The following is a 25,303-nucleotide window of genomic DNA, read 5'->3' on the forward strand; positions in this document are numbered from 1 at the left end:
CTTTTGAAAACAAAACCTTCCCTTCCCTCTTTCCTAGATTTACCTCTCAGACGTATCACAGACCTAGAACTTAAAGAATTTCCAAAGACCTTGAGTCTCCTATTTTACAGGGAGAGAAACTGAGATCCAGGGAGGTTCTAGGTCACACAGACAAGGGAATGGTCCTCCAGTCTGCCCCATGACTGATTTCTCCCTTTGCTTCAGGACGTTTTCAATCTCACATAGAGTACAATGGCATTTGTGTATACTAAAAAAGAAAAGAAAGTGACAGTAGCAAAACATGTTGATGTGATTCTCTGATTTTCCATACCCATGGTGTATGGTAACCCATTTGCTATGCAGATACTGGAGAAGTAGAAATATTTGGATAAAACCTATCAGTTGTGGGATACAAATTAGGATGCAAAACGGAACTTCCTTCTTCTCTGACCACTGCCTAGTAAAACCTTAGGAAGGCTCAAAATGTGGAAATGAATACATTTCTCTTTTTAGAAGGCTGCTTTTTTCCTGGAGGCTGCAAACACACTCTGAACCTCCTGGCCACTGAGTGGCTCGGATCTTATCTTTTGTTCCACTTAATCACTGTTGAAAAAATATTTGTACTCTCCCCTGCCTTACATAGGTTTCACTTCTACTGTGGACTCCCCGCAGAGAAGACCTTGCTTTCCAGCTCTGCACCTGGCTTTGGACTGTGAGTATTTACTTGGTCAGATAAACAATAAATAGGTGCATTTTTTTTTACTGTCTCTCAACACAGAAAGCCTTCTATTTTCTTCAGCATTATTTTTCTCGAGCACTTGACTTTGTATGGGCCTGGTATATAGTGGGCATTTGATAAATAATTGTTGATTGATCGTTTCCGAAGATAATACTAAGTAAAGACTTTGTAGGATGGCCAATATCTTATATTCTGTTGCTCACGTGAAAGGAGACTGGCTTTCTGTTCAAGGCTAAAGCCTGGAATTTTTGTTTAATTGGTAATAATAACAGATATTGCTTCTTTGTTAGCTATATCTTTGATAAGTTACATTACCAAACTGATTATTGATTTCACTGTTAATTTCCATGTACATTCACATTTAAGCAAAACTGCCTGATTTAATTTTTTTTTCTACAAAAGTTTATTAAGGGTCCTGGTATGTCTTAGATATCCTCTCACATTTCATCTGTATAAATTATTTAAAAAATTTAAAGAGGATATGAGATTTGTATGTTTTGATGTTTCACTCAGGTTAAAGAGCATGGGGTACTTGAATTTTCACACTTGGATTTGGGCCAGTTTATTGCTTTTTATTATTTTAAAAGTTTATTTTTTTATTTTAAAAATTCTTTACTTTTTAAAATTTTAAGTTCCAAATCCTCTCCCTCCCTCCTGCCCCTTCACAACCCACTGAGAAGTTAAGCAATATATTAATTATACATGTAAAATCATGCAAAACATATTTCCATATTAGCTATGTTGCAAAAAAAACAAATACAGTAAGAAAATTATACTTCAATTTGCACTCAGAGTTCGTCAGTTCTCTCTCTGAAGGTGGGTAGCATTTTTTTCATTGAGTCCTTTGGAAATATCTTGTATCATCATCATTTAGTGCTTTCCAATTTGGCTTCTGGGTGTTATTTTTTCAACATATAGAATGCTTCTTGCCTCACTGTATTCTGGTTTGTGGGAGAGTGCCTACTGTGCGAGACGACTGCATTGAAATGAAAAATTTTATCCACCAAAAACTGAAATGAAGGCATGTGAGTGACGTCAGTGAGAAAAATCCGAGTATGATTCTTCTCAACTGATATGCCAGGCATGCAAAGGAGAGAAAATGAGGTGTCCTGGCAATGAATGCCAACCCACAGGGTAGGAAGCATTAAACAAGGGGAGATTTTTTTAATAAGATAAATAAATAATTTTGGAATAATATAAATAATTAAGAAATAAAACAGGCAAGTTAAAGATGGGGAAAAGCTTTCAGACACTTGAGAGTATTCTAACCCTTTGCTAATTGTCTCTAATTTACCCAGTATTGGTTTGTATTGAGTTATAGGCAGCTAGGTAGCACAGTGGGTAGAGTGCCAGGCCTGGAGTCAGAAAGACCCATCTTCCTTAATTCAAATCTGGCTTCAGATACTTACCAGCTCTGTGACTCTGGGCAAGTCACTTCACCCTGTTTGCCTCAGTTTCCTCATCTATAAAATGAGCTAGAGAAGGAAATGGCAAACCACTCCAGTATCTTTGCCAAGAAAACCGCAAATGGGGTCAGTAAGCATGCTGTTACTCTGGTTAACCTGTGAGGTCCTTGACAGTAGGGATTATTTTTCCACCTTTCCTTATATCCCCTTGAGGTATATATATCCCCTCCGGGCTCAGCACTGTGCCTGACACTTAACAAATGTTTACTGACCTACTGGTTTAACAGCTTAACCATCTCATGGTTTAAAGTTTTCCCAAAGGCATTCTCATGCCTCCTCCCCAGCCACTCCATAGCTTGGTCCACCTTGGGTCATTCTATCTATCACTCTCTCCAACAGTCGGAAATGGAAGCAGTGTGAATGGAGGAGTTTCACAACATGGACGCCCTGTGATTTCATCTTGCTTACAGTAAAGGAAGCCTCTTTTTAAACTTCCTGAGGCCTTGACAAGGCTTGAATGAACCCCTAACACTCTTTCCTCTCACATCCTTTCCAAACTGAAAGCAGTGAAAGAAACGTTCCTATGTTGTTCTCTCCATGAAGCAAGAATGGACTTTGTCTAGAAAATGAGATTTCCAGAGGAGTTTTGGTAAGGGATTTTTATTCATTCAGTCAATGTTTGCAGAAGGAGCTGGGTTTGAATTCAGAGAACCTTCGTTTGGGGTTCTGGCCCAGATTCTTGATAAGTGTGTGACCTTAACCGTAGGGTCTTAGATATACGAAGGGCCATTAGAGGTGATCCAGTACCACTCTTTTGTTTCCAGAAGAGGAAACAGTCCCTTGCTTACAGTCACAGAGAATGGCCGGAATTGAACTCTAACCGAAATGCCATTCCTATCAGGAACCAGCCCTGGAGAGCAGTGGACAGGCAGATCTGTTGCTAGACTGACTGATGCTGGGCTAGGCCAGGCATTCTGCTCCTCTACAGGGCAACCCACTGGAACCCCAGCATCTATAATCTTCACCACTTCTAACACCTTTTGTATGGGGTTTTTTTAATTTTTAATTTTTTTTAATTTTTAGGCAACTGGGGTTAAGTGACTTGCCCAGGGTCACACAGCTAGTAAGTGTCAAGTGTTTGGTCTGAGGCCAGATTTGAACTCAGGTTGTCCTGACTTCAGGGCCAGTGCTCTATCCACTGCACCACCTAGCTGCCCCTCACCTTCTGTATGGTAAAGGACACTTTTCAGCAATGGCATCTCCCACCCTACTGAGCCTCACTTTCTTTATCTGTTCAATGGGAATAAGAATGGTGCCTTCCAAGGGTTCTTATAAGGATGGGATATGATAATGTATGTTTAGCACTTTGAAAACAGTACAATGCTCCATAAATGTCAGCTATGATGGGGAAAACACGTCCTGACCTCCAAGAGTTTATAATAATTTGTATTCTAAGAATATACACAGGGTGTCCCAAAAGTCTTAGTGCAGTCTTAAGATTTTAATAAACTTAAAACAATACTAAGACTTTGGGGACACCCTGTGTACATTGCTTTGCAAACCTAAAATGCAATCTAGATTTATTATTATTATTATTGTTGTTGTTGTTATTGTTATTATTATTATTATTATTATTATCATTATTATTATTCCACAGTCAATAGGGTGCCAGGCTGGAGTCAGGAATCCTGACATCTTCCTTGACTTCAAATCCAGCCTCTGACACTTTCTAGCTGAGTGACCTTGGGCAAGTCACTTAACCCTCAGTTTCCTTATCTGTAAAATGAGCTGGAGAAGGAAATGGCAACTCCAGTACCTCTGCCAAGAAAACCCCAAATGGGGTCAGGAAGAATCAGACAAGACTAAAATGACTGAACAATAACAACAAAATAGTTATTTGCAGTTTCACACACAATCTTCTTTTCCTGTTCCTTTATATCTATGGGAGACTTGTGTATGTTGGTGCCTTTCACATTTAGAATAACAAAAAAAAACCCTATATATACACATATATATACAGGTATATTGTGTATATGTATATATGCATATATACATATTGTATATATGTGTGTACATACATACAAGTGTATATACATATATGTGTGTACGTATATATATATATATATATATATATATATATGGATATATATCTCAAGACATCCTCCTCCTGATATCATTAGCGCTCTTTGAGTATGAAGGATGAACGATAAATATTTATACATACACACATATTCATACATACACACATATATAAAACATACATACACACATGCATATATACATATATGAGTAGCTGTGTATATATGTATTTATATATAAATATATGCATATATACATCTATACATATACATGTATGTGTGCATACGTACACACAAGCATGCACACATACATACATGTCCTAACCACCTCAACTACCCACTGACCTTTGCTCTGGATCCTCTTAGCCTGGCCATGCATTGCTCAACTCAAGCCCTATATTACCCCCTCTATCTGCCTTGTTTGCACTCACACAATAACTGAATCTTGCCCCTTGCCAAAGGCTGCCAGAGGAAGTTGCAACCATACCTGTGTTATTTGACCTCATTTGGGCAGCCCAGTCCATAGTAAGCACTCAATAAAAGCTTGACTATTGATTGTCCCACTGGCTTTCCCTGATACAAATCTTGACCTTTTATTAATCGATTCACTAACACACACTCCAACAGTTTTTTCTGTCTTCAAGCCTCCCATGTCACTCCCTTTATCCTAATTCACGCAGAGCACTTTAGCTCCTACTTTGCTGAGAAAATAGAAGCCATCCCTGCAAGTTCCTTCTTGTCCTCCCTTCTACTCTTCAGAATCCCTCAATCAAGCGAGAAGCATTCAGGTGCCAGGCACAAAGACCAGAATGAAACATGGCGGCTTCTAAGAGCTTACCTTCTACAAGGGTGTACACACATAAGTATAAGTGAAATATGTCCAGGGTCATTTGTCTGGAAAGGACCCCAGTAACTGGAGGGGAGCGGGGAGGGGGGGGTCAGGAAAGAATTCACGAAGAAGGGGATGCTTGAACAATTCCAAAAGACTCATGATGGAAAATGCTCTCCACATTTAGAGAAAGAACTGATGGAGCTGGAATGCAGATCAAAGCATACTAGTTTCACTTTTTTGGTGTTTTTTTTTCCTTTTTGTTACATTTCTTCTTTCACAACATGACTAATGTGGAAACATGTTTTATGTGATTGTGCATGTGTATCCTACATCAGATTGCTTGCTGTCTTGGGGAGAGGGAGGGAGAAAAATTTGGAACTCAAGATCTGTCAAAAAATGAATGTTAAAAATTGTCTTTACATGTAATTGAAAAAAAATAAAATATTATTAAATAAAAAGGGGGGATGCTTGAGCTGAGTTTTGAAGGAAACAAGGCAGCCTAAGAGGCAGAAGTGAGGATGGGGTGCGTGTGTGTGTGTGTGTGTGTGTGTGTGTGTGTGTGTGTGTGCTCTGTGCATGGGGAACAGCCACTGCGAAGGCATTGGAGGCTGGAGATAATAATTCAACCTGCTCATTTTACACTTGAAGAAGTCAAGGCAAAGTATCTTGATGTCAGGTGGCATTTGAACTCAGGTCCTCTGACACCAGTGTTTGTTTCAGGATACTTTGTTGTTTTCTCCTTCAATTCTTTCTCCTTTGGTCCAGTCTCTGCTGAAGACTGTCCTTCTCCTCTCCACCTGGGTCCCTGATCTTATCCCCTTCCACCTCTTCTAACAGCTCGCCTCCTCAGTCATCCCTCTGCCTCCCTGATCTTCAGTCTCTTGCTCTCCTGATTCCTTCTTTGTTCCCTTCAAACACGCTCAGACGTTCCCCGTCCTTAACAACGACAACAAAATCCTCACTTGGTCCTGCTGGTCCTTTCAGGCTATTATGCTACGTTTTTCTTCCCTGACAACCAGACAAAAGCCTTCTACACTTGGGCCTCCATGCCCTCTACCGTCACTCACGGCTTCCAGTCTGGCTTTTAGCCTCACCACTCCGCTGAAACTGCTCCCTCCAAGCTTACCGGTGCTCTCTTCATTACTAAATTCAATGACTTCTTCTTTCTTGAGCCTTCTGCCATATTCCACCCTGACCTCCTGGATTGTGATTGGGTCCTTCCTAGGTTTTTGTGACACCTCCATCTGCATTCTCCTAATTGTCTGCCCAATCTTTCTCATTCTTCTTTTCTAGGTCTTCATGTCCTGACGAGGTGATCTTCTGGAACTTTTAATTTTCCTTTCTCTGTACCCTTGAATCTTGGTGTCCTAATCATTTCCATTGAGTTCAGTTATCATCTCCATCCTGACGACTCCCAGACCCATAGATAGAGCCATCTTGTCTTTCCTGAGTGGAGGACACTTCCACCTGGATGTCCTGTAAGCATCTCACACTCAGTATTTCCAAAATGGAATTCATTGTCTTCCCCCCTGTCCAGAAGCGCCCTCCTCCTCCACATTTCCTCCTTTCTGTTGGGGCGTCACCATCCTTCAACTCTTGAAGGTTCATAATCTAGGAGTTTTCCTCCATTCTTCTCTCTCCCTCAACCCTCATATCCAATGAGTAGTCAAGATGTATTGAACCTCTGTCCGTGTCTCTCAGTCTTTGCCCTTCTCTCCATTCACGTTCACGGTCTCAGCTCATCTCTTCTCTCCTAGACTAACTGGTTATTTCCAGACTCTCTCCTCTCCAATCCAGCTCCAACCCAGGTGCCAAAATAATCTCTCTAAAGCACAAGCCTGACCATGTCATTCCTCTCCTCAAAAATTTGGCGGTTCCCTTTTTCTCGGTAGGAGAAAATATAAACTAGACTGCATGAGATTTTAAAATTCTTCTCCCGGTGGCTGCAGGCTATCTTTTCAGATTATTGTAGCTAGGTGGTGGTATACAGGAGAGTGCTGGGAGCTGGGATGAGTATGATCTGAATTCCAATACTGCCTGAGACACTAGCTGTGTGACCTTGGGCAGGCCACTTCATCAGTAAAAGGGGGGTAATAATGTCTAGAATGACTCCCTCTTCATCCCACGTCTAGAATACACTCTCTCCTCATCCAGGGTCTAGAATGGACTTCATCCTCATTTCCTGGCTCAGCTCACAAGCCATCTTCTACAGTAAACCTTTCCATGTCCACCTGGTTGTTAGTGTCTGTCCTGGCAGGCTTAGACCCTTAGGCAGGCAAGCTTACAAATCACAGTCCTCCCTGTCTGCCCAGGAGCTTTCGTACCTGGGAGATGGCAGGAGAGTAAAGGGTTGGGGGGGGGGTGTAGCGAAGGAGTCCTTGGGGAAGAGGGAAGAGATGGCAGCCAGAGAGACAGCAGCAGTGAGGTGGGGGCAGAGCCCACCATCAGACATCTGCACCTGGAATAGACAGCAAAATCCACCCCCTCGTCCCTTTACCAAAAAATGTCTTCTAGGACAGAACAAAGACTTCAACTTCTCAAACTTTAATTGACCAGATGTTCAGTTCTGCCTTCCTGTCCTCATTTGGGGTTTTCTTGACAAAGACACTGGAGTGCTTTGCCATTTCCTTCTCCAGCTCATTTTACAGAGGAGGAAACTGAGGCAAAGAGGGTTAAAACACTTGCCCAGGGTCACACAGTTAGTAAGTGTCTGAGGTCACATTTGAACTCACGAAGATGTTTTCCTGACGCCTGACTCGTGTACTCTGTGCACTATGGCGCCACCTACTGGCTCAATTTACAAGATTACCCCCTGGTCAAACCCTTTACCTAACAAAAAAAATCTTAGTGAATTATTGGATCTAAACCAGCTAAGAGTACTTGTCGCTGAGACTAAAAACAGCAAAGATGATTAAGTGAGTATACCTAGGAGGCCTAGAGGCAACTAGGTAGCTTAGACTTCCACCAGCTGAGTGACCTTGGGCAAGTCACTTAACCTCCATCTGCCTCAATTTCCTCAACTGTAAAATGGGGAGAAAATGATAATAGCACCTACTTCCCAGTGTTACTGTGAGGACCAAATAAGATAATATGGCAAAGTACTTAGCCTGGTACCTAGCACACAGTAGGTAGTGTATAAATGTTTAAAAAAAAGATATCCACCCCTAATCTTAATGGATTCTCCTCCATGTTGTTCAAAGATTTTCCACCGGGAATCTATTCAGCATAGCAGAGGACTTCCTCTAGGTCTGATCTCTGACACTTACCAGCCGTATGACTTTGGATGAGTCACTTAACCTCTGCTTGCTTCAGTTTCCTCAGCTATAAAATAGGGATAAAAATGGCCCCTGCCTGGTGAGGTGATATTTAGAAAGCACATAGTGCCTGGTGCCTGGTACCTAACAGGTGCTGTGTAAATGCTTACTCCCTGCCCTCCCTCTCTTGTTAGCTTTCCCAAGTGCCCATATAAATCTCGGGCTGTCCATTCTTCCTACATACGTGGGAGACCTCTCTTTCCACATGTTCTTGCTAACAATCATACCCATTCTCGAACACAGGTCATCATTAGAAATATGCTGCAGCTTTCTTGTACTTACCATCAATCAATTTATTAACAAGCATTTATTAAGTGCCTGCTGTTTGTTGTTCACTTGTTTTTCAGTCATGTCTGACTGTTCCTGACCCCTTTTAGGATTTTCTTGGCAAAGATACTGGAGCAGTTTGCCATTTCCTTCTCCAGCTCATTTTACAGATGAGGAAACTGAGGCAAACAGGGTGAAGTGACTTGTCCAAGGTCACACAGCTAGTCTAAGTGTCTGAGTGCTTATTAAGTGCCTACTGTGTGCCACACACTAAGCTAGACAGAATGTATGCGCTGGTGCAGGGATATAGATCAGAGGAAGGGACACAATTTCTACACCACAGTCAGGCAGATGAGCCCGGGAGCCGTGGCAGCCGACTCCGCCAAAGCACCTGGCTTCTCATAGCCATCACCCAGGGAAGCGAATCCTACGGAGAAGGGCCCAGCCACGGCCATCAGCTGCCAGGCAACACCCCCGACCCCCGCAGGCAGCCAGCCTAGCCGGGGCAGCGCTCTGAGACGGAGTCAAACCACCAGCTTCCCTCAGATCCTGATGGAGGCAGCCCAGGACCTTGGGAAGAGCAAGGTTTCCAGCCCAATGCCCTGAGCTTTCTTTAAAAAAAAAAAATCTGATTTTTATTGATGCTTTTTGTTTTCACATCACCCTAATTTACAAATATATCCCTCCCCCAGCAGCAAGCAATCCCTTTTAATAAAGATTAGGAAAAAAAGAGGGCACTTCGGCAAAATCAACCACATCTGCTAACATACGTAATATTCCACACCCAAAGCTCTTCACGTTTGCAAAGGAGGGAGGGAAGGATATTTTCTCAATTTGCCTCTTGGGTCAAATTTGGTCGTTACGATTAATAACAATAATAATAATAGCCCTATAAGGTTTGCAAAGCGCTTTACACAACAACCCTGGGAAGTAGGGGCTGTTATCATCCTCATTGTACAGAGGAGTAAACAGAGATTGGGGACAGTTAAGTGATTCCCCCAGGGGCTCAGAGGTGTCAAGCATCTAACGCAGGACTCTATCCGCTGCGCCACCCAACTGCTTCTAATAATGGGAGGAGGGAGGAGAAGGAGGTTCTTTTTCTTTTATAATGGCTAGCTAGCAGGTGTTAGCTTAGCGCATAGTGCCTGACACAGTAGGCGCTTAATAAATGTTTACTGATTGATTAACTGATGGATATTGTGGATATAGAGTGCTAGAGTTAAGAGTCAAGAAGACAGTGAGTTAAAATACTGCCCCTGATATTTATTAGCTGTGGGGACCTGGGCAAGTCATCTGACCTCTCAGCCTCAGTTTCTTCATCTGTAAAATGGGGAAAATAATAGCACCTACCTCAAAGGGTTGTTGTGAAGGTCAAAAGAGATAACCTGGTGAAGTGCTTCGGGAATCTTTCAAAGGGTTACCCAGATACCATTATTTTAACATTAAATTGCTATGTAAAGTTGAGTTATTGTTACATAGCATTTATTTTTACTAAGCCCTGGTTTCTTTTCATGAGTGAGAGCTAGTCAATTTAGTTTTTACTTGGGTCTGAAAATAAAAGCTCTAGAAAGTAAAGAAGGGATCGGCAAAGGTAATTCCCATCTATTTGAGGAGAGGGTGTGTTTAAGTATTCCTAAGGTCATTTGATGCTAAGCATTCTAACACGTGAGTAACAGAAATTCAATACTTTTTTCCTTTTATTTCCTTGTACTCAGGATTTGAGAGAATGAGTTTGTTAGGAAGGTTGTGGTTGCTTTTCATATAGGTGAAACTAGGGGTCTCTAGGCTAAAAATTTGTTTTATTGTCCATTTAAGAGCCGAAAAACCCAAACACTTCAGCATAAGGTTTTGGGTTTGGTTTGGATTTTTTTTTTCTGTTTTAGCACCTGCCCCTATCATCTGCCCTCTACTCTTTCCATAAGTAGATTTGTGAAATGGATCCTTGATTTTCTGTTTTAAAATCAGTAAAACACACACACATATACACAGGGTACTCCCACTCAAATTTTCTTTGAATATAGGTATTTTCTTGAAATATCATTGGTGATAATATCAATGAATGATAACACTGAAAAGTACATGCCATATTCTTAAATGAGCATTCCTTAGGGTCATCACCTAAGGGACTTTAGACTTTGTCTAGTCAACACCCCTATTTTATAGATGAAGAAACTGAGGTCCAAAGAAGCTGTGAGTTACCTAGGGTCTTTCTGACTCCATTTCAGTAGGATTCCACTCTGCCTTCCTAAACTTCTGCTTTCCAAGAAAAGAAAATGTATTTACCACCATCCTTTAAGATCATATCTCATGTCACTTTTCTCACAGCAACTTTGTTAGGTAGGAAGTATAAGTATTATTATCATCCCCATTTTAAAGATAAGGAAAATGAGTCCATCAACGAGTTAGTATTCATTCAGCTTCTATGTGCCAGGCATTGTGCAGACAACTTTGTACTAACAAGATACAGATGGGATAAATTAGGGTGTGGTCTCAGACCCACTTGGAGAAGGTGCGACTTTAGCTGAGATTTGGAAACCAAGGAAGCTAGGAGGTGTAGATGAGACATAGAGCCTTCCAGGCATGGAAGGAGGCTTGTCCAGTTTACTAGAAGGGTATAGTGGCCAGTTAAAGCCATAAAGCCCCCTCTAATATCTGAGTTCCGTTCTGTGAAGGTCTTATCTAGCTTCCCACACTGCATGTTGTAAAAGTCACAACGTTTCATTAAGAGGAAATGCATATGGTGAACAGATAATTGCCTACCAAGGTGTAACACCTTTTCAGAATTTACTGACCTTTTGCAGTAGCTTTGCTTTATTTTTGTTCTGGCGGGGAGGAGGGAAATCTATTTCCCATAAATCCTAAAGGCTCATCTCATGGGGTGGTTATGCAAATGAATCATTTATCTCCATAGCCCTGGTGCTAGGGGAGTGGGGAGGGGAAGGAGGAGGGAGAAGGATGGAGACACAGGGCATACATGGTGGTCTCCTCTTTCAAGACTATACATTTCATTTGTGCATTTCATTTGTGTGCTATGGTAACCACTTGGTAAATACCACTTCATCTTCAGGTGTATTTTAGGCATTGTTCTACGATGAAAAAACACTAGCTAATGTTTATGTAACATATTAAGAGTGGGATGATGGAGCTAGGGTGGTGCTGTGGATAGATAAAGCGCTGGGCTTGGAGTCAGGAAGACTCACCTTCCTGAGTTCAGATCTGGCCTCCGACACTTACTAGCTATGTGACCCTGGGCAAGTCATTTAACCCTATTTGCCTCAGTTTCCTTACATGTAAAATGAGTTAGAGAAGAAAATAGCAAACCACTCCAGTATCTTTGCCCAGAAAACCCCAAATGGGGTCACAGAGAGTCAGGCAGGACTGAACAACATGATCGATTAGCACAGTCTGAGAGTTAAAACTGAGTTTGAACCTGTACTAGTTACGCTAGCCGGGGATGAGGTCACAACTTTTCTGTACTTCAGCTTCATCAGCTGTTAAGATGGAGATAGTAATGATACTACTGCACTTTGTACCTCACAAGTGAGAAAAGCTTTTTGGAAACCTCAAAATGCTTTATAAATGTGAGTCATTATTAATAATAAAGGTTTGCATGTGTGACATAGTGGATAGAGATCTAGCCTTGGTGTCAGGAAGACCTGAGTTTTAATCTCATGTGTGATACATGATATGTGGTGGCAGGTCACTTATTCAATCGACAACTTTTTATTAAGCTGTGACTATGTACTAGGCACTATGCTTGGTACTTGTGATGGAAGGAAGGAAGGAAGGAAGAAGGGAAGGAGGGAAGGAAGGAAGGAAGGAAGGAAGGAAGGAAGGAAGGAAGGAAGGAAGGAAGGGGGAGGGAGGGAGGGAGGAAGGAAGAAGGGAAGGAGGGAAGGAAGGGAGGGGGGAAGGAAGGAAGGAAGGAAGGAAGGAAGGAAGAAGGGAAGGAGGGAAGGAGGGAAGGAAGGAAGGAAGGAAGGAAGGAAGGAAGGAAGGAAGGGAGGAAGGAAGAAGGGAAGGAGGGAAGGAAGGGAGGGAGGAGGAAGGAAGGAAGGAAGGAGGGAAGGAAGGAAGGAAGGAAGGAAGGAAGGAAGGAAGGAAGAAGGGAAGGAGGAAGGAGGGAAGGAAGGAAGGAGGGAAGGAAGGAGGAAGGAAGGAAGGAAGGAAGGAGGGGAAGGAAGGAAGGAAGGAAGGAAGGAAGAATTCCTGTTCTTAAGAAGCTTCTATTCTATCAGAGGAAACATGTATAAATATATGCAAAATAAATACGAGGTAGCTAGGGAGGGAGGGCAGGCACTTGAAATTAAGGGAATCAGGAAAGGCTTCATTGCAAGATGTGGAACTTGAGCTGAGTCATAAAGAAAGAGCGGGATTCTATGAGGTGGGGGTGAAAGGGATGCATTCCAGCCTTGAACACCAATGCAAAGGTACAAATATGAGAATGCTACACGCAAGAAATAGAGAGAAGGCCAGTTTGGTTGGACAATAGAGTGAAAAAAGGAGAATGATGTGCAAAAAGGATGTAAAGACATACTGGGGAAAGGGTGTAAAGGGATTTATAAAGCCAAATAACCTCAGAAAAATAAATTGAATTAGCCATAAATGAACTCCCAAGGGGAAAAAAAGCCAAGACCAGATGGATTCACAAGTGAATTCATTATCAAACCTTCAAAAAATAAAGTCTAATATTAAACTGTGGCAAACATAGCAAAAGATGGATTCTGCCAAATTCCTTCTATGATACAAATATGGTTTTGATACCTAAACCAGGGAGAGACAAAATAGAAAAAGAAAACCGTAGACCAAATCCCTAATGAACACTGATAAAAAACTTTTAAATATTAGCAAAGAGGCTACAACAGACCTGCACAGCTTGGCAATAGGTAGAGGCCAAAATTAAAATAGTCTAAACTTCTTTGGGTCACAGATGGGTTAGACTAAAGACAGACTGAGGATGGATGGTCGGTTGCCATCAGTCATGTGACAAACAGGAGACGGCACAGTGGCAATCTTACAGTTTTGCTGGCCGCCCAAAATCCTATGGTGGGCCATATGTTGTGCAGGCCTGGACTATAACCATATACTATGACCAGATTGGATTTGTATCAGAAATGCAGGGTTGGTTTAATATTAGAAAAACTATAAACTTAATTAACCATATTAATAACAAAAATCATATGATTATATTGATAGATGCAGAATTAGCATTAACAAACTACAACACCCATTTCTGTTAAAAAAAAAAACGAACTAGAAAACATAAGAATAAGTGGACCTTCCTTAACGTGATATATAGTATATATCTAAACCAAGAGCCAGAATTATATATTAGAATCCTTTCCATTAAAATCAGAGATGAAACAAGGATGTCCATTGTCACCACTTCTATTTGACCCAGTACTAGAAATACTGGCTATACCACCAAGACAGGAAAGAGAAATTGAGGAAATAAGCAGAGGTAAAATGAAACAAAATAATCACTTTTTGCAGATGATACGATAGTATAATTGGAGAAACAATGCCTTCAGCAGAGTTGAAGGATATAAAATGAATCCATACAAATCATCAGCCTTGTGCTATAATACCAATAAAAACCAGCAGGAAGAGATAGAAAAAGAAATTCCATTTAAAATAATGACAGAATGTATAAAATACTTGGGAGTCTACCTATCCCAAACTCACACAAGAACTCTGTAAATGCAACTATAAATTACTGTTTCATAGAAAGAGATCTAACTGATAAAAAAAATTTCTGGGAAAACTTGAAAGCCATATGGAAGATATTAGATTTATACCTATACCTATATACCTTATACCTATAAGATTTAGACAAAATAAGCTCCAAATGAACATGTGACTTAGATACAAAAATTCATATAATGAACAAATTAGAAAAATGAGGAAGAAATTAACTACAGATCTCAGGGTAGGGGGTAGATTCATGATCAAACAAGGGGTAGAAAGAATCACAGAAGATAAACTCAATAATTTTGTTTATATAAAATAGAAACAGTTTTTTGCAAAAACAAATCTTATACAACTAAGATTAGTAGGGAAACAAACAGGAAAAAAGCTGTGAAGCTTATTTCTCTGATAAAATTCTCATTTTCAAAATAAACGAGGAACTAATTCAGATTTTAAGAAGCTTTCTAAATTGATAAATGGCTTAAGGATATGAACAGGCAGTTTTAAAAGGAAGACACTCAGGCTATTTATAGCTGCAAGAAAAAAATGCCCCAAATCATTAATCATTAGAGAAATGCAAATTAAAGCCATCCTGAGGTTCTACCTCACCCATCTGGCTGGTAAAGATAATGAGAAAGAATAAGGTGACCAATGTTGGAGGGTCTGTGGAGGGAGCTGTGAATGAGTCCAGCCATTCTGGAAAGTGTTTTGTCGTTATGTCCCAAAAGTTCCTACGCTGTGCGCACCTTTGACCCAGCTATGCCACTGCTAGGTTTATAGACCAAAGAGATAAAAGAAAAAGGAAAACATCTGCTGTGCACAAAATATTTCTAGCAGCTCCTTTCGTGGTCACCAAAAAAAATAAAAACCCAACCCTGGAAACCAGGGGTTTCCCTAGGTGAGTGGCTGAACAAGTTATCCTTGAACACGTTGGAATATTATTGTGCTAAAAGAAATTTGGAAAAAAGGTGGTTTCAAAGAGACACGAGAGGACTTGTAAGTCCTTATGAAGAATCCAGGGAGCAAAACTCGAACAATTGGTACTGCAATACCAATGTTATAAAATTGAACAACTTGGCAAGACCTAAAAATATTTATTAACTGAATGATTAACCGTGATTCCAAAGGGTTGCTCACCTCATGACAGAGAGATGATGAACTACTATGCAAAATGAGAGATATTTTTTCTCCTTCCTTCCTTCCTTTCTTCCTTCCCTCCCTCCCTCTTTCCCTTCTTTCTTCCTTCCTTTTCTTCTTTCTTTTTCTTCCTTTTTCTGTCTTCTTTCTTTCCTCCTTTCCTTTCTTCCTTCGTTCCTTCCTTCTTTGCATTCTTCCTTTCTTTCTTGTGGGTGAGAGAAAAAAAATGGATGCTCAATAATTGAAAAAAAAAACATTTTGAAGCCAAACAAAGGAATTGATCTTTTATTCTAGAGGCAATGAGGAGGCAGTGAAGTTTTTTGAACAACATGCTTAGATCTGTACTTAAGGAAAATCACTTTGGCTGCTGTGTAGATGATAGATTGGAAGAAGTGAGATGAGGCAAGAAGAGTGATTGGGAGACCATGGCAATAGTCTAAGTGAGAGGTGCTGGGGCCCTGAACTAGGATGTTCTCTGTGTAGCTCCAAATCTGAAATATCCTGCGGAGGTAGAAGCAGCAAGATTTAGCTGTGTGGGGTGAGAGTGAGGAGTCAGGGATAAAGCTGAGACCATCCTGGGAGCCTGGAAGAATGGTGGTACCTGGGACAGAAATAAGGAAGGTGGATTCTTTATAAAGATAGACTGGGATGGAGGGAAAGATGATAAATTCTCTTTTGACATGTCGAGTTTCATAAGATAGTTGCAGGACTCTTAATTTTTGTCCTCCTAGGCAACTCTCTGACTACAAATTTCAAAGCATAGACTGGTCTACATTGGTAAAGGGAGTTTACTCATTGAGAATTTTCTATACCAACAACCTTATAGGTCTAAGCTAACTGATTGACTGACTGACTGAATGAATGAATGAGCAAATGAAAGCTTGCAAAGCATTTTCTTCGCAACTCCATGCTAGCTAGTACAAAATATTATTGTTCTCTTTTTATTTTTATTATCTTTTATTTTTAAAAATGGGGTTTTTAAGGGGCAGCTAGGTGGCGCAGTGGATGCAGCACCGGCCCTGGAGTCAGGAAGACCTGAGTTCAAATCCATCCTCAGATACTTAATACTCACTAGCTGTGTGACCCGGGGCAAGTCACTTAACCCCATTGCCTAACAAATAAATAAATAAATAAATGAGCAAATGAATAAATAAATAAATAGATAAATATGCAAATAAATAAATAAATAATGGGGGGTTTTTTGCAAGGCAATTGGGGTTAAATGACTTGCCCAGGGCCACACAGCTGGTAAGTGTCAAGCGCCTGAGGCCGCATTTGAACTCAAGTCCTCCTAACTCCAGGGCTGGTGTTCTACCCACTGTGCCACCTAGCTAACCCTAAAGATGTTCTTTTGATGTCTTCTATTTTGATGTCAGTGATGGAGCACCTTACTGATCCCTCCCTTATAATAAGTTTATTACCATTTTATAGATCACTTGCTCAGATCACATGGGCTAGTGAAGGTGACAGCTAAGACTGAAGTCTTCCAGTGCCAACAATGATACTCCTTCAATGTCGAGGCAGCTTGATCCAAATGACCATCAGTAACCATAAGATGTTTGATGATACATCATTTCTCTCCTTTCCCTGTCAGGCTGCGGGCTTCTAAGAACCTACCTCCAAGATGCAGCAAGCACAACCTATTGTAGTGGTGACTCAGCCCCAGAGGGGCGGCTACCCCCACGGCTCCAACTGGCAGACCGGTCTTCTAGACTGTTGCAGTGACTGTGGAGTCTGTAAGTCCTGATGCCAAGTTAATACTGAACGTGATTGATAGAAAATCAAATTTCCAGTCACCCTTTTCCATTCTTCTGTCTCTATAGAGCGTGTTCCAAATGCTATCTCCATCGATCCTAGTCGATATGATGCTGCCTTTTTTTAAGCCCATAGCAGTGATCGCCAAATGATTCATACACCTGGTACTTGTCAATGAGTAATCTTATTTATGTGTAATCTGGGACTTGAGGTCATTTGTGTAAGACTCTCTTCATTGGTGGAGAATGGTAACTAGGCTCTCTCTTCTCCCAAGCTCTCACTGTGACCCTCACACAAAGCAAAAAAATGCATTGAATTATGGTTCCCTCCCAATGAAGAAGGTCTTATGCAAATAACCTTGGTCCCCAGATTATATTGGAATATGTTTCAAAATTGAGATAACAAAGAGAGATCTGCTTTATTCTATCACTGATAAGTCTGCCTGTTTATAATTAGATCTGAAGTTCATTTTACTTCATTTTTATTAAACAAAACACCATCAATCAATAAAGAAGCATTTTTAAAATACCTACTATGTGTCAGAAACTAGATTTCCGTACTAGGTTCTAGGCTGTATGTAGTAGGTATCAAAAATTCTAGGTTGTATGTACTAGGTACATACAGAATCAAAAATTTAGCTTAAATGTCTACCGGGAAAAATGACATGTACACATATATACATATAGTATATGCTATTTAAATAAAAAGTAATTTTGGATTAATTAATTGAAATTAACTTAGTTAAAATAATTAATTAATTCATTTGAATAAGAAGCAGCTTGAAAAGGCCTCACATAAGAGGTAGCATTTGAAAGAAGCTAGGGATTCATTCTCGGAGGTGAGATTCAGTAGGCAAGGAGATCATCTGTCCATCCTGAGGCCAGAGGCAGGAGATGGAAAGCCATATGTGAGGAAGAGCGTCTAGGTTGCTCTAGAAAACCCCTACACAAAAGTCAATGAGGTTACTTTAGAGTGATACCACAGTGCAGGAAAAATGTCAGAAGACAACGTCAAAAGACCTGGGTCTAGCTGTGCCACTTACTAGTTATATGAAGTGGGCAAATCACCTAGCCCCTTTGAGTACACTGTTTGTTTTTGTTTACCCTTCTGGCATAGCCCAGATAACCCTGCCGCCTGGTCTGATTAACCTTCACTTAAAATGAGTTGGAGGAGGAAATGGAAAACCACTCCAGTATCTTTGCCAAGAAAACCCCAAACAGGGTCAGATATGACTGAAATGACTCAACAGCACCAAATACTATATAAATGGGAGCTATTTTTAAGAGCCAAGATTCAAATCTAATGACTATTTCCTTTTCAAGTCTTCTCTCCCTCAAATTCTTAGCTTTCTAATTTTGATCCACATTTTACTACCACTCCTTGTTTTTTTCAATGACCCTAATATGAGGCATGACTTAGAAGCTACAATTGGCTTATCACACTGTCCACGGGGTTAGCACCTTGAGTCATTCTTTACCTTCTAGCTGTATTCTAGATTATCTGTTTGAAGCCTCAACTCCTCAGTCAATTGGAATGTTAATGGTCCTGCCTTAGTTCTGGAGTTTTTGTCTCCTGAGACAATCCGCTCTCAAGGAATGTCTCAATACATTTTAAGGAAAAACTAGTCTAACTTGCATGCAGAGAAAAGTTAGGATATTGCTTCTACCACATTGTGGATCTGTAAATTTCACCTTTTTGGCTGCTTGCAAGATTTCTTTTTTGATTTGAAGCCCTGGGACTTGGGACTACATTTCTGGGTGAATAGAAACTGGAGCTCCTCTCTGTCAGCATGCTTTGGTTTTTACGGTTTGTGGTTTGTCTCCATCATTTCTAAGGCAATTTAATTGCATGAGGTAGTAGAACATGGTGCTCAATTTCTTTGTATGGGGGGGAGGAAGGGAGGCCAATAATTCTTAGATTTTTGTTGTTTAGTCATTTTTCAGTTGTGTCTGACTTCATGACCCCATTTGGGGTTTTCTTGGCAAAGATACTGGAGTGGTTTGCCATTTCCTTCTCCAGCTCATTTTATAGAAGAGGAAACTGAGGCAAACAGGGTTAAATGACTTGCCCAAGATCACTCAGCTAGTAAGTGTCCGAGACCAGATTTGAACTCAGGAAGATGAGTCTTCCTGACCCTGGGCTCTGGTACTCTATCTACTGCATCATCTAGCTGCCCTATATAGGCCAAAAACATCTAATCTGCAAGAAAAACCACTGAGGCAGAACTCTGAGCCAATAACCATTTGTTAAAGGGACCTGGCCCCCTTTAATGAATGGGATCTCAGACCTTCCTCACAACCTGAGATGCCTGCTTCCTCTAGGTAAGCACTTTCATAGTACTTGCTACCTGGACAATACAGGTGGAATAGGCCAAAAATAAAGAGTCTGATTGGTAGACAAACTTTGCCCTTGACTCTCCAGGAGAGTTTACACAAAATACAGAATCCCATTGGTTGACAGATAGACTTGCAAGCCGACCTCACTAGACCTATCTTGACCCTCCAAGTTCTACCAAAATAGAGGAGGAGGCTCATGAGGTTGGGATGATAAGCGGATGTCAAAACATCTGCATGAGCCAATGGGCTGGTAGAAAGGCAGGCTACAGCCTAGTGAGCAAGGTCACTCGTTGGCCAAATGCTCATAACCACCTCCTCATGTTGGACAATAAGGAGATCATTAATGAAGGGTGGAGAGGCAGTGGAATGGCTGGGGGACTTTCCATGTAATTGACCCACATCTGCCACACTAGGCTTGGTCCTCGGTCCTTGGCAGGAGGAAAAGGTAAAGTTCTCTAGTTAGCTTCCTATGATTAGGCCAGCAAACTTCTTAATAAGTGACCTTCTGACTATGCAGTATAGTTTGGGGCCTTTCATAAAAAGTTTGAGCCTTTTTATAAGAGTCCAGGGTCCTTTCATAAGAAAGACTCTATCCTATTTGATCACTCCTGATTAATTGATTAAATATATATTAAGTATAATATGTTAATTAACTATATGTGTATTGATAACAGGTGTAATATATTGACTAAAATTAAATGTACATTGATTGGCTGGCTAATTTGATTGATTGAATGTACATTGATTATAGGCATACTGTATTGATATATTAACAATTACTACCAATCATTACCTCTATGAAATCACAAGCTGATTAATACTGATTGGAGTAAAAGAGGGGTCTAATCACCTATTTCACATAATTAAGATAGCCTTGCAGAATTTTGCCCTATAGCTCTGTTGCTTTGGTTTGCAGAGATATGAAGGCTCCTACTTATTGGGGGTTGGTTTTTTTAAAATTTTGCTCTCTTCTTTGTTATTCCATTTTCGCATTTTCTCAATCTGCCTGAATTGCTCTATTCCTCATAAATGACACAGCCTTATTAAGATTTACCACCACCTTTGCTGCTTTATTAATTATTAGGTTTCTCTTCTCAACAACATATGTGCCAACTCCATCCATCTACAATTAAGCCCCTGGACACACATTGGAAAGAAAATTGATTAGCAGCCATACTCAGGTTTCACATAAGCCATATTGGACCAGTAGGGGAGCATTCAACATGTCATTACTCATGCAGATCTTGTGAAAGTTCATTCATGCTAAACGGCCAAGAAAGATTAGGATGGGGAGATATGGCGTGCACAGGATATTTCATCACTGTTGAAATAATGCATATTGCATGCATTGTAATAGATTTTTTCCTCCCCCTCCTCCCCATAGTGGAATTAGCAGTTTCTCTTTAAAGTGCCTTAGAGAATTACAGATTTAATTTAAAAAAAAAACCATAAAGTAACTCCTGCTTGTGGTTTCCTCCATGACTAGGCCTCTGTGGGACGTTCTGTACCATCTGCCTCGCGTGCCAAGTGGCTTCTGACATGAATGAATGCTGCTTGTGCGGTACGAGTGTGGCCATGAGGACCCTCTACCGGACCAGATATGGCATCCCTGTGAGTCACCTCCTCAGCCCTATGACCCCACCGAGAAGACTGTTATACAAATGGATATATGTGTTCATGTTATTAGAAATCATGCTTTTGCCTTTTCTTTGTTGAGCCCAGTGCCGGGAACATAGTAGGCATTTAATAAATGCTTATTGATATAATCTGGCCTAGTAGGGGAGATCCTCAACCATCTGCAATCCATTGGCTGTCCAGCAAGGTTGCCTCACCCTTCATTTCCCGTCCTGAATAAGAGAATTAAAATGGTGGGGAGAGCTAGGATTATCCCTTTCGGCTTGACTCTAGCTATTGGAATTCCCTTAGGGCAGGGATTCTTAAACTTTATTTTGTAATGTCATGGGCCCCTCTGGCAATCTGACCACTTCTCAGAATGTTTTTAAATGTATAAAACACATAGGATTCAAGGAAAGCAATTATATTGAGTTTTCCAATTTTTTCTTTTTTAAACCAAGTTCATGGACCTCAAGTTAAGGACCCCTGCTTCGAGACATAATAGAATGCCTTGTAATCAACAATCCCTGCACTTACTCTGTGCATCCTATTTGTACATATAATGCACATTATATATTATTTCACCAATTATATGTTTCACTCTGTGCAATACTGGTACAAATAAACATGAGGTATTTATTCTACAATAATTGGGATGGGGGGGTGGAGGGAAAAGGGAAGGAATAAGCATTTATGTAGACCTACTAGGTGCCAGGTGTCGTACTAAGTGCTTTACAAATATTATTTCGTTTTACCCGAACAACATTCCAGGGACGTAGGTGTTATTATCCCCACTTTACAGTTGAGCAAACTGAGGCAGAGATTAAGTGACTTCCCCAGGTTCACACAGCAATCCGAGCCCACATCTGAATGTAGGTCTTCCCAACTGCAGGCCCAGCACGCTCTCCACTGGGCCACCTAGCTGCCTCCTAATTAACTGATACAGGTCATGTACTTTACCCAAGTACTGGATGCCCCGTCTTGATGTGGAAGTGACCCAGGCATTTTTGCGGGTTGTGTCAGCAGAAGCTGGGAAGGCTTAAGCGTGAGTCCTGTGACCTCTGCTCTGCCTGCTATCCATGGGCCAGTCTGGCTAAGCTCAGTTTGGCCACAAGACCTTGTGGATACAACTCTTAAAGACCACCTACTGAATTATATGGATCTGTGCCAGTGGGACAAAATTACGGGTCTTGGAAATAATGTAACATTTCTAATCCCATGAAGTACCAGAAAAATTAAACATAAAAAGGGAGATTTATATGAAAAAAAGGAAACCTCCCTTACTAAATTTTAAGGGATTTTATCAAACTGGATTCACTATCCCACGGATCTGTGTCTGATTTTACCTCCCTTATATACCTTGGAACCGTTTTAAAGCCATGAGCTTCACACACTTGACACTTACTAGCTGTGTGACCCCAGGCAAGTCACTTAACCCCGACTGACTCCGAAAACAAAACAAACTAAACTAAAAAATAAAAGCCGGGATCTTAATGATTTTTATTTGATTTTCACTTCTTCAACAGGGATCCATCTGCAGTGACTTCATGGTGACTTTCTGTTGTACCGTGTGTTCTCTTTGCCAACTGAAGCGGGACATTAATAGGAGGAGGCAAATGAATGCTTTCTGAAAAAGCTAATGGTGAGTCAATAGGACCCCAGAGGTCTTTTAAGAACAACTTGGGACCTCTTCAATGTAGTAACTTTTTCAATCAAGAAAACTTAGATCTCTTATATTACCATAACTGTAAAGGCTGATTTCTTCACAGGAAAATAATTTGGTTTAGTTCGGCATCCCATTTCAGTGGATGGGTACAACCCACTGGAATGGCTGAATTCCCAGGAGTCTACTCAGGATTTGGTCAATCTGTGAATAATCATTTATTAAGCACTTACTACATGTAAAGGGCTTCACCATGTACCAAAAGGAGATAAAATAAATGTGGTATTATCTCTGACTTCAAGGGGTCAGATGAGAATGACAATTGCAAAACACCAGTATGTGTCAGCTTGGGATGGCTACAGATGAAGGCACTGATCAAGGTGAAGTCCTACTTGGTGAGATTGAGTTTTAAACTAGATAATGCAATCAATCATAATCTAATTGGTTCCCCTATGCAATGGAGCCAGTATCTAATGTCCTTGAAACATTCTTTGTACCCATCACTTCCTTTCCCACTCAAGTTCACATTTCGAGAGGACAAAATCCAGCAAAGGATTTGGACTCAGAGGACTCAAGTCTGAATCTTGAACCTCTGTGCGCCTCAGTCTCCTCATTTGCAAAAATAAGGGGGTTAGGCAGTAGGGATATTAAAACAAAGAAAAAAAAGAGTCTCTGACCTCAAAAGGCTCACATTCTACTGGGGGAAAGGACATACAAGTAAATACAAAAATATGTACAAAGTAAATACAAGTAATTCTTGTAGGGGATGGGCATGCAGTGCGGGAAACATCAGTTGACAGCTTTCACTGAGCACTTGCTCTGAGCAGGCCCTATGCTTAAGTATTGAGGATAGAAAGAAAAGGCCGAAAGTACAAAGTTATTCAGCCTCAAGGAGCTCACAGTCTAAGAGAGGAAGACAACACGCCTCAAAGACTGTATATACAGATATACAGAGTAAAGTGGAAGTGATCTTAGAGGGAAGGCCTCCTGGAGGAACATGGGATTTGAACCGTCGTTTCAAACAAGACCGCTTATGGAGGACTTTGTGTAACAAGAGGTGGGAATGGGGAGGAGGGCCAGCCCTCATGTCATACAGAGAAGAATAACTTGGTTTGATTGGAACATGGCAGTGAAAGGAAGCCATATAGAATCAGTCTGAAAAGATAGGGGGAGGCAGCTCGTGAAAGGCCAAATAAAAAAATGCCAAATAAAGCAGTTTGTATTTTACTCCTGAGGCAAGAAGAAAGTCACTAAGGCATTTTCTTGGGCAGATTTTGGCAGCTTCGGAGAGGATGGATTTAAAAGAAGACAAGCTGAAGGCAGGGAGGCCAATCAGAAGGCTAAGGAAAGAAGTGATGAGGGCTGGACCACTCGGGCATTACTGATGCCAGAAATAAAAAAGGGGGGGGTGGGAGAACACTGAAACTTTTTTTTTTAATGAAGAGAACAGGCAGAAGTTTAGAAGGAAATACAAAGGGAGGGAGGGAAAGAATTTGGAACTCAAAATATTCTTAAAAAAAGTTAAAAATTGTTTTTACATGTAATTGGGAAAAAATAAAAAAAGAAATACTGATAAGTCTTGCAGGTTAATGTGTGGAATTTGCTATATACTTTTTTTAAAAGTGGCATGAAATGAGAATTTGGTTTCCTATGCAATCTTGTTTTTGTGTTCCACTGGGTATATGAAGATTTTTTTTTTTGAAGATAATGGGGCCACTTGGAGAAAGGGAGGAGGTGAGAGCTTAACTCTGACGACCTTCATCTTCTCAATAAAGTAAAAAATGAAAGGACCTGGGTTAGGTTTGGGATTTGGAAATAGAAAAGGTGTGCAACAAGAGGTGAGTACAAGAAAGAGACAGAGAAAATAGGGAGTCAGCAGGAGGATGAGGGCTCATTGGAAGTTAGGTAGCATGAACGGATAAGGGACCCAATGATTCTTAAGATTTTACAGAGGAAATCACTCCCTGAACTGGCTTAAAGTAGGAAACTCCTTAGTACAGCTTACTTCTTGTTCATTTCTTTGGCCCACTGTCCTGTACACTGAATTCTAAGCCTTTAAATGGACAAAAAATTGAAAGAGGAGAGTTGAAGAGATGAGAATTAGAAGATTAAATTTTTAAATTACACGATTCTAATCCAGCTGTCCTTTGTCTTTGCAGATGCAGTTTGTGTTTCTGATGAAGCCAATTGGCATCAGTTTTAATGCCTGAAAAATGTATTTCTCTAAGTATTCCTCTAACCCTTGCTCCTAAATTGCTACGTGCCATAACAAAGCCGAATCATGACGGTATGCCAGGCCAGGGAAGCTCTTCTCACTTTACATGAACATTTATTCTGGGGACCTTCTCCCAGGAGGCTTTCCTTCTCTGCGGCTTACTGCGACTCTTGTAACAATGCTTGATTGGTAATATGAGGCTTTTTTTAAAATGTAAAACAAATAAAGAGCATTCAAAATAAAATTTTCTGTGTACATATTTTATGTTAATACTGATTTT

General features: G+C 40.7%; 1 protein-coding gene across 2 annotated transcripts; it reads left to right on the forward strand.

Annotated features, from left to right (window-relative positions):
• The first annotated feature begins 518 nt into the window (after positions 1-518).
• Positions 519-25,267, forward strand: PLAC8 (placenta associated 8). 2 transcript variants are annotated; one of them, XM_078148105.1, is made up of 6 exons: positions 519-691; positions 2,524-2,773; positions 17,035-17,176; positions 21,018-21,142; positions 22,672-22,787; positions 24,968-25,267. In XM_078148105.1, the coding sequence occupies exons 3-5, from the start codon at positions 17,065-17,067 to the stop codon at positions 22,774-22,776; spliced, it is 342 nt and encodes a 113-aa protein (XP_078004231.1). In that variant the 5' UTR covers positions 519-691; positions 2,524-2,773; positions 17,035-17,064; the 3' UTR covers positions 22,777-22,787; positions 24,968-25,267. The 2 variants fall into 2 exon arrangements, with proteins under 2 accessions (XP_078004231.1, XP_020844089.1); XM_020988430.2 differs by lacking the exon at positions 2,524-2,773 and having other exon boundaries at positions 521-691.
• The last annotated feature ends 36 nt before the right edge of the window (positions 25,268-25,303 follow it).

The sequence above is a fragment of the Phascolarctos cinereus genome, unplaced genomic scaffold (assembly GCF_003287225.1).
Source record: "Phascolarctos cinereus isolate Bilbo 61053 unplaced genomic scaffold, phaCin_HiC Scaffold_9;HRSCAF=440, whole genome shotgun sequence".
NCBI classification, from domain to species: domain Eukaryota; kingdom Metazoa; phylum Chordata; class Mammalia; order Diprotodontia; family Phascolarctidae; genus Phascolarctos; species Phascolarctos cinereus.

Coding starts and splice junctions, on each gene's coding strand:
- PLAC8 (XM_078148105.1), top strand. CDS start 17,065: ATGCAGCAAGCACAACCTATTGTAGTGGTGACTCAGCCCCAGAGGGGC. Junction 17,177..21,017: donor TTGCAGTGACTGTGGAGTCT/GTAAGTCCTGAT, acceptor CTCCATGACTAG/GCCTCTGTGGGACGTTCTGT. Junction 21,143..22,671: donor GGACCAGATATGGCATCCCT/GTGAGTCACCTC, acceptor CTTCTTCAACAG/GGATCCATCTGCAGTGACTT.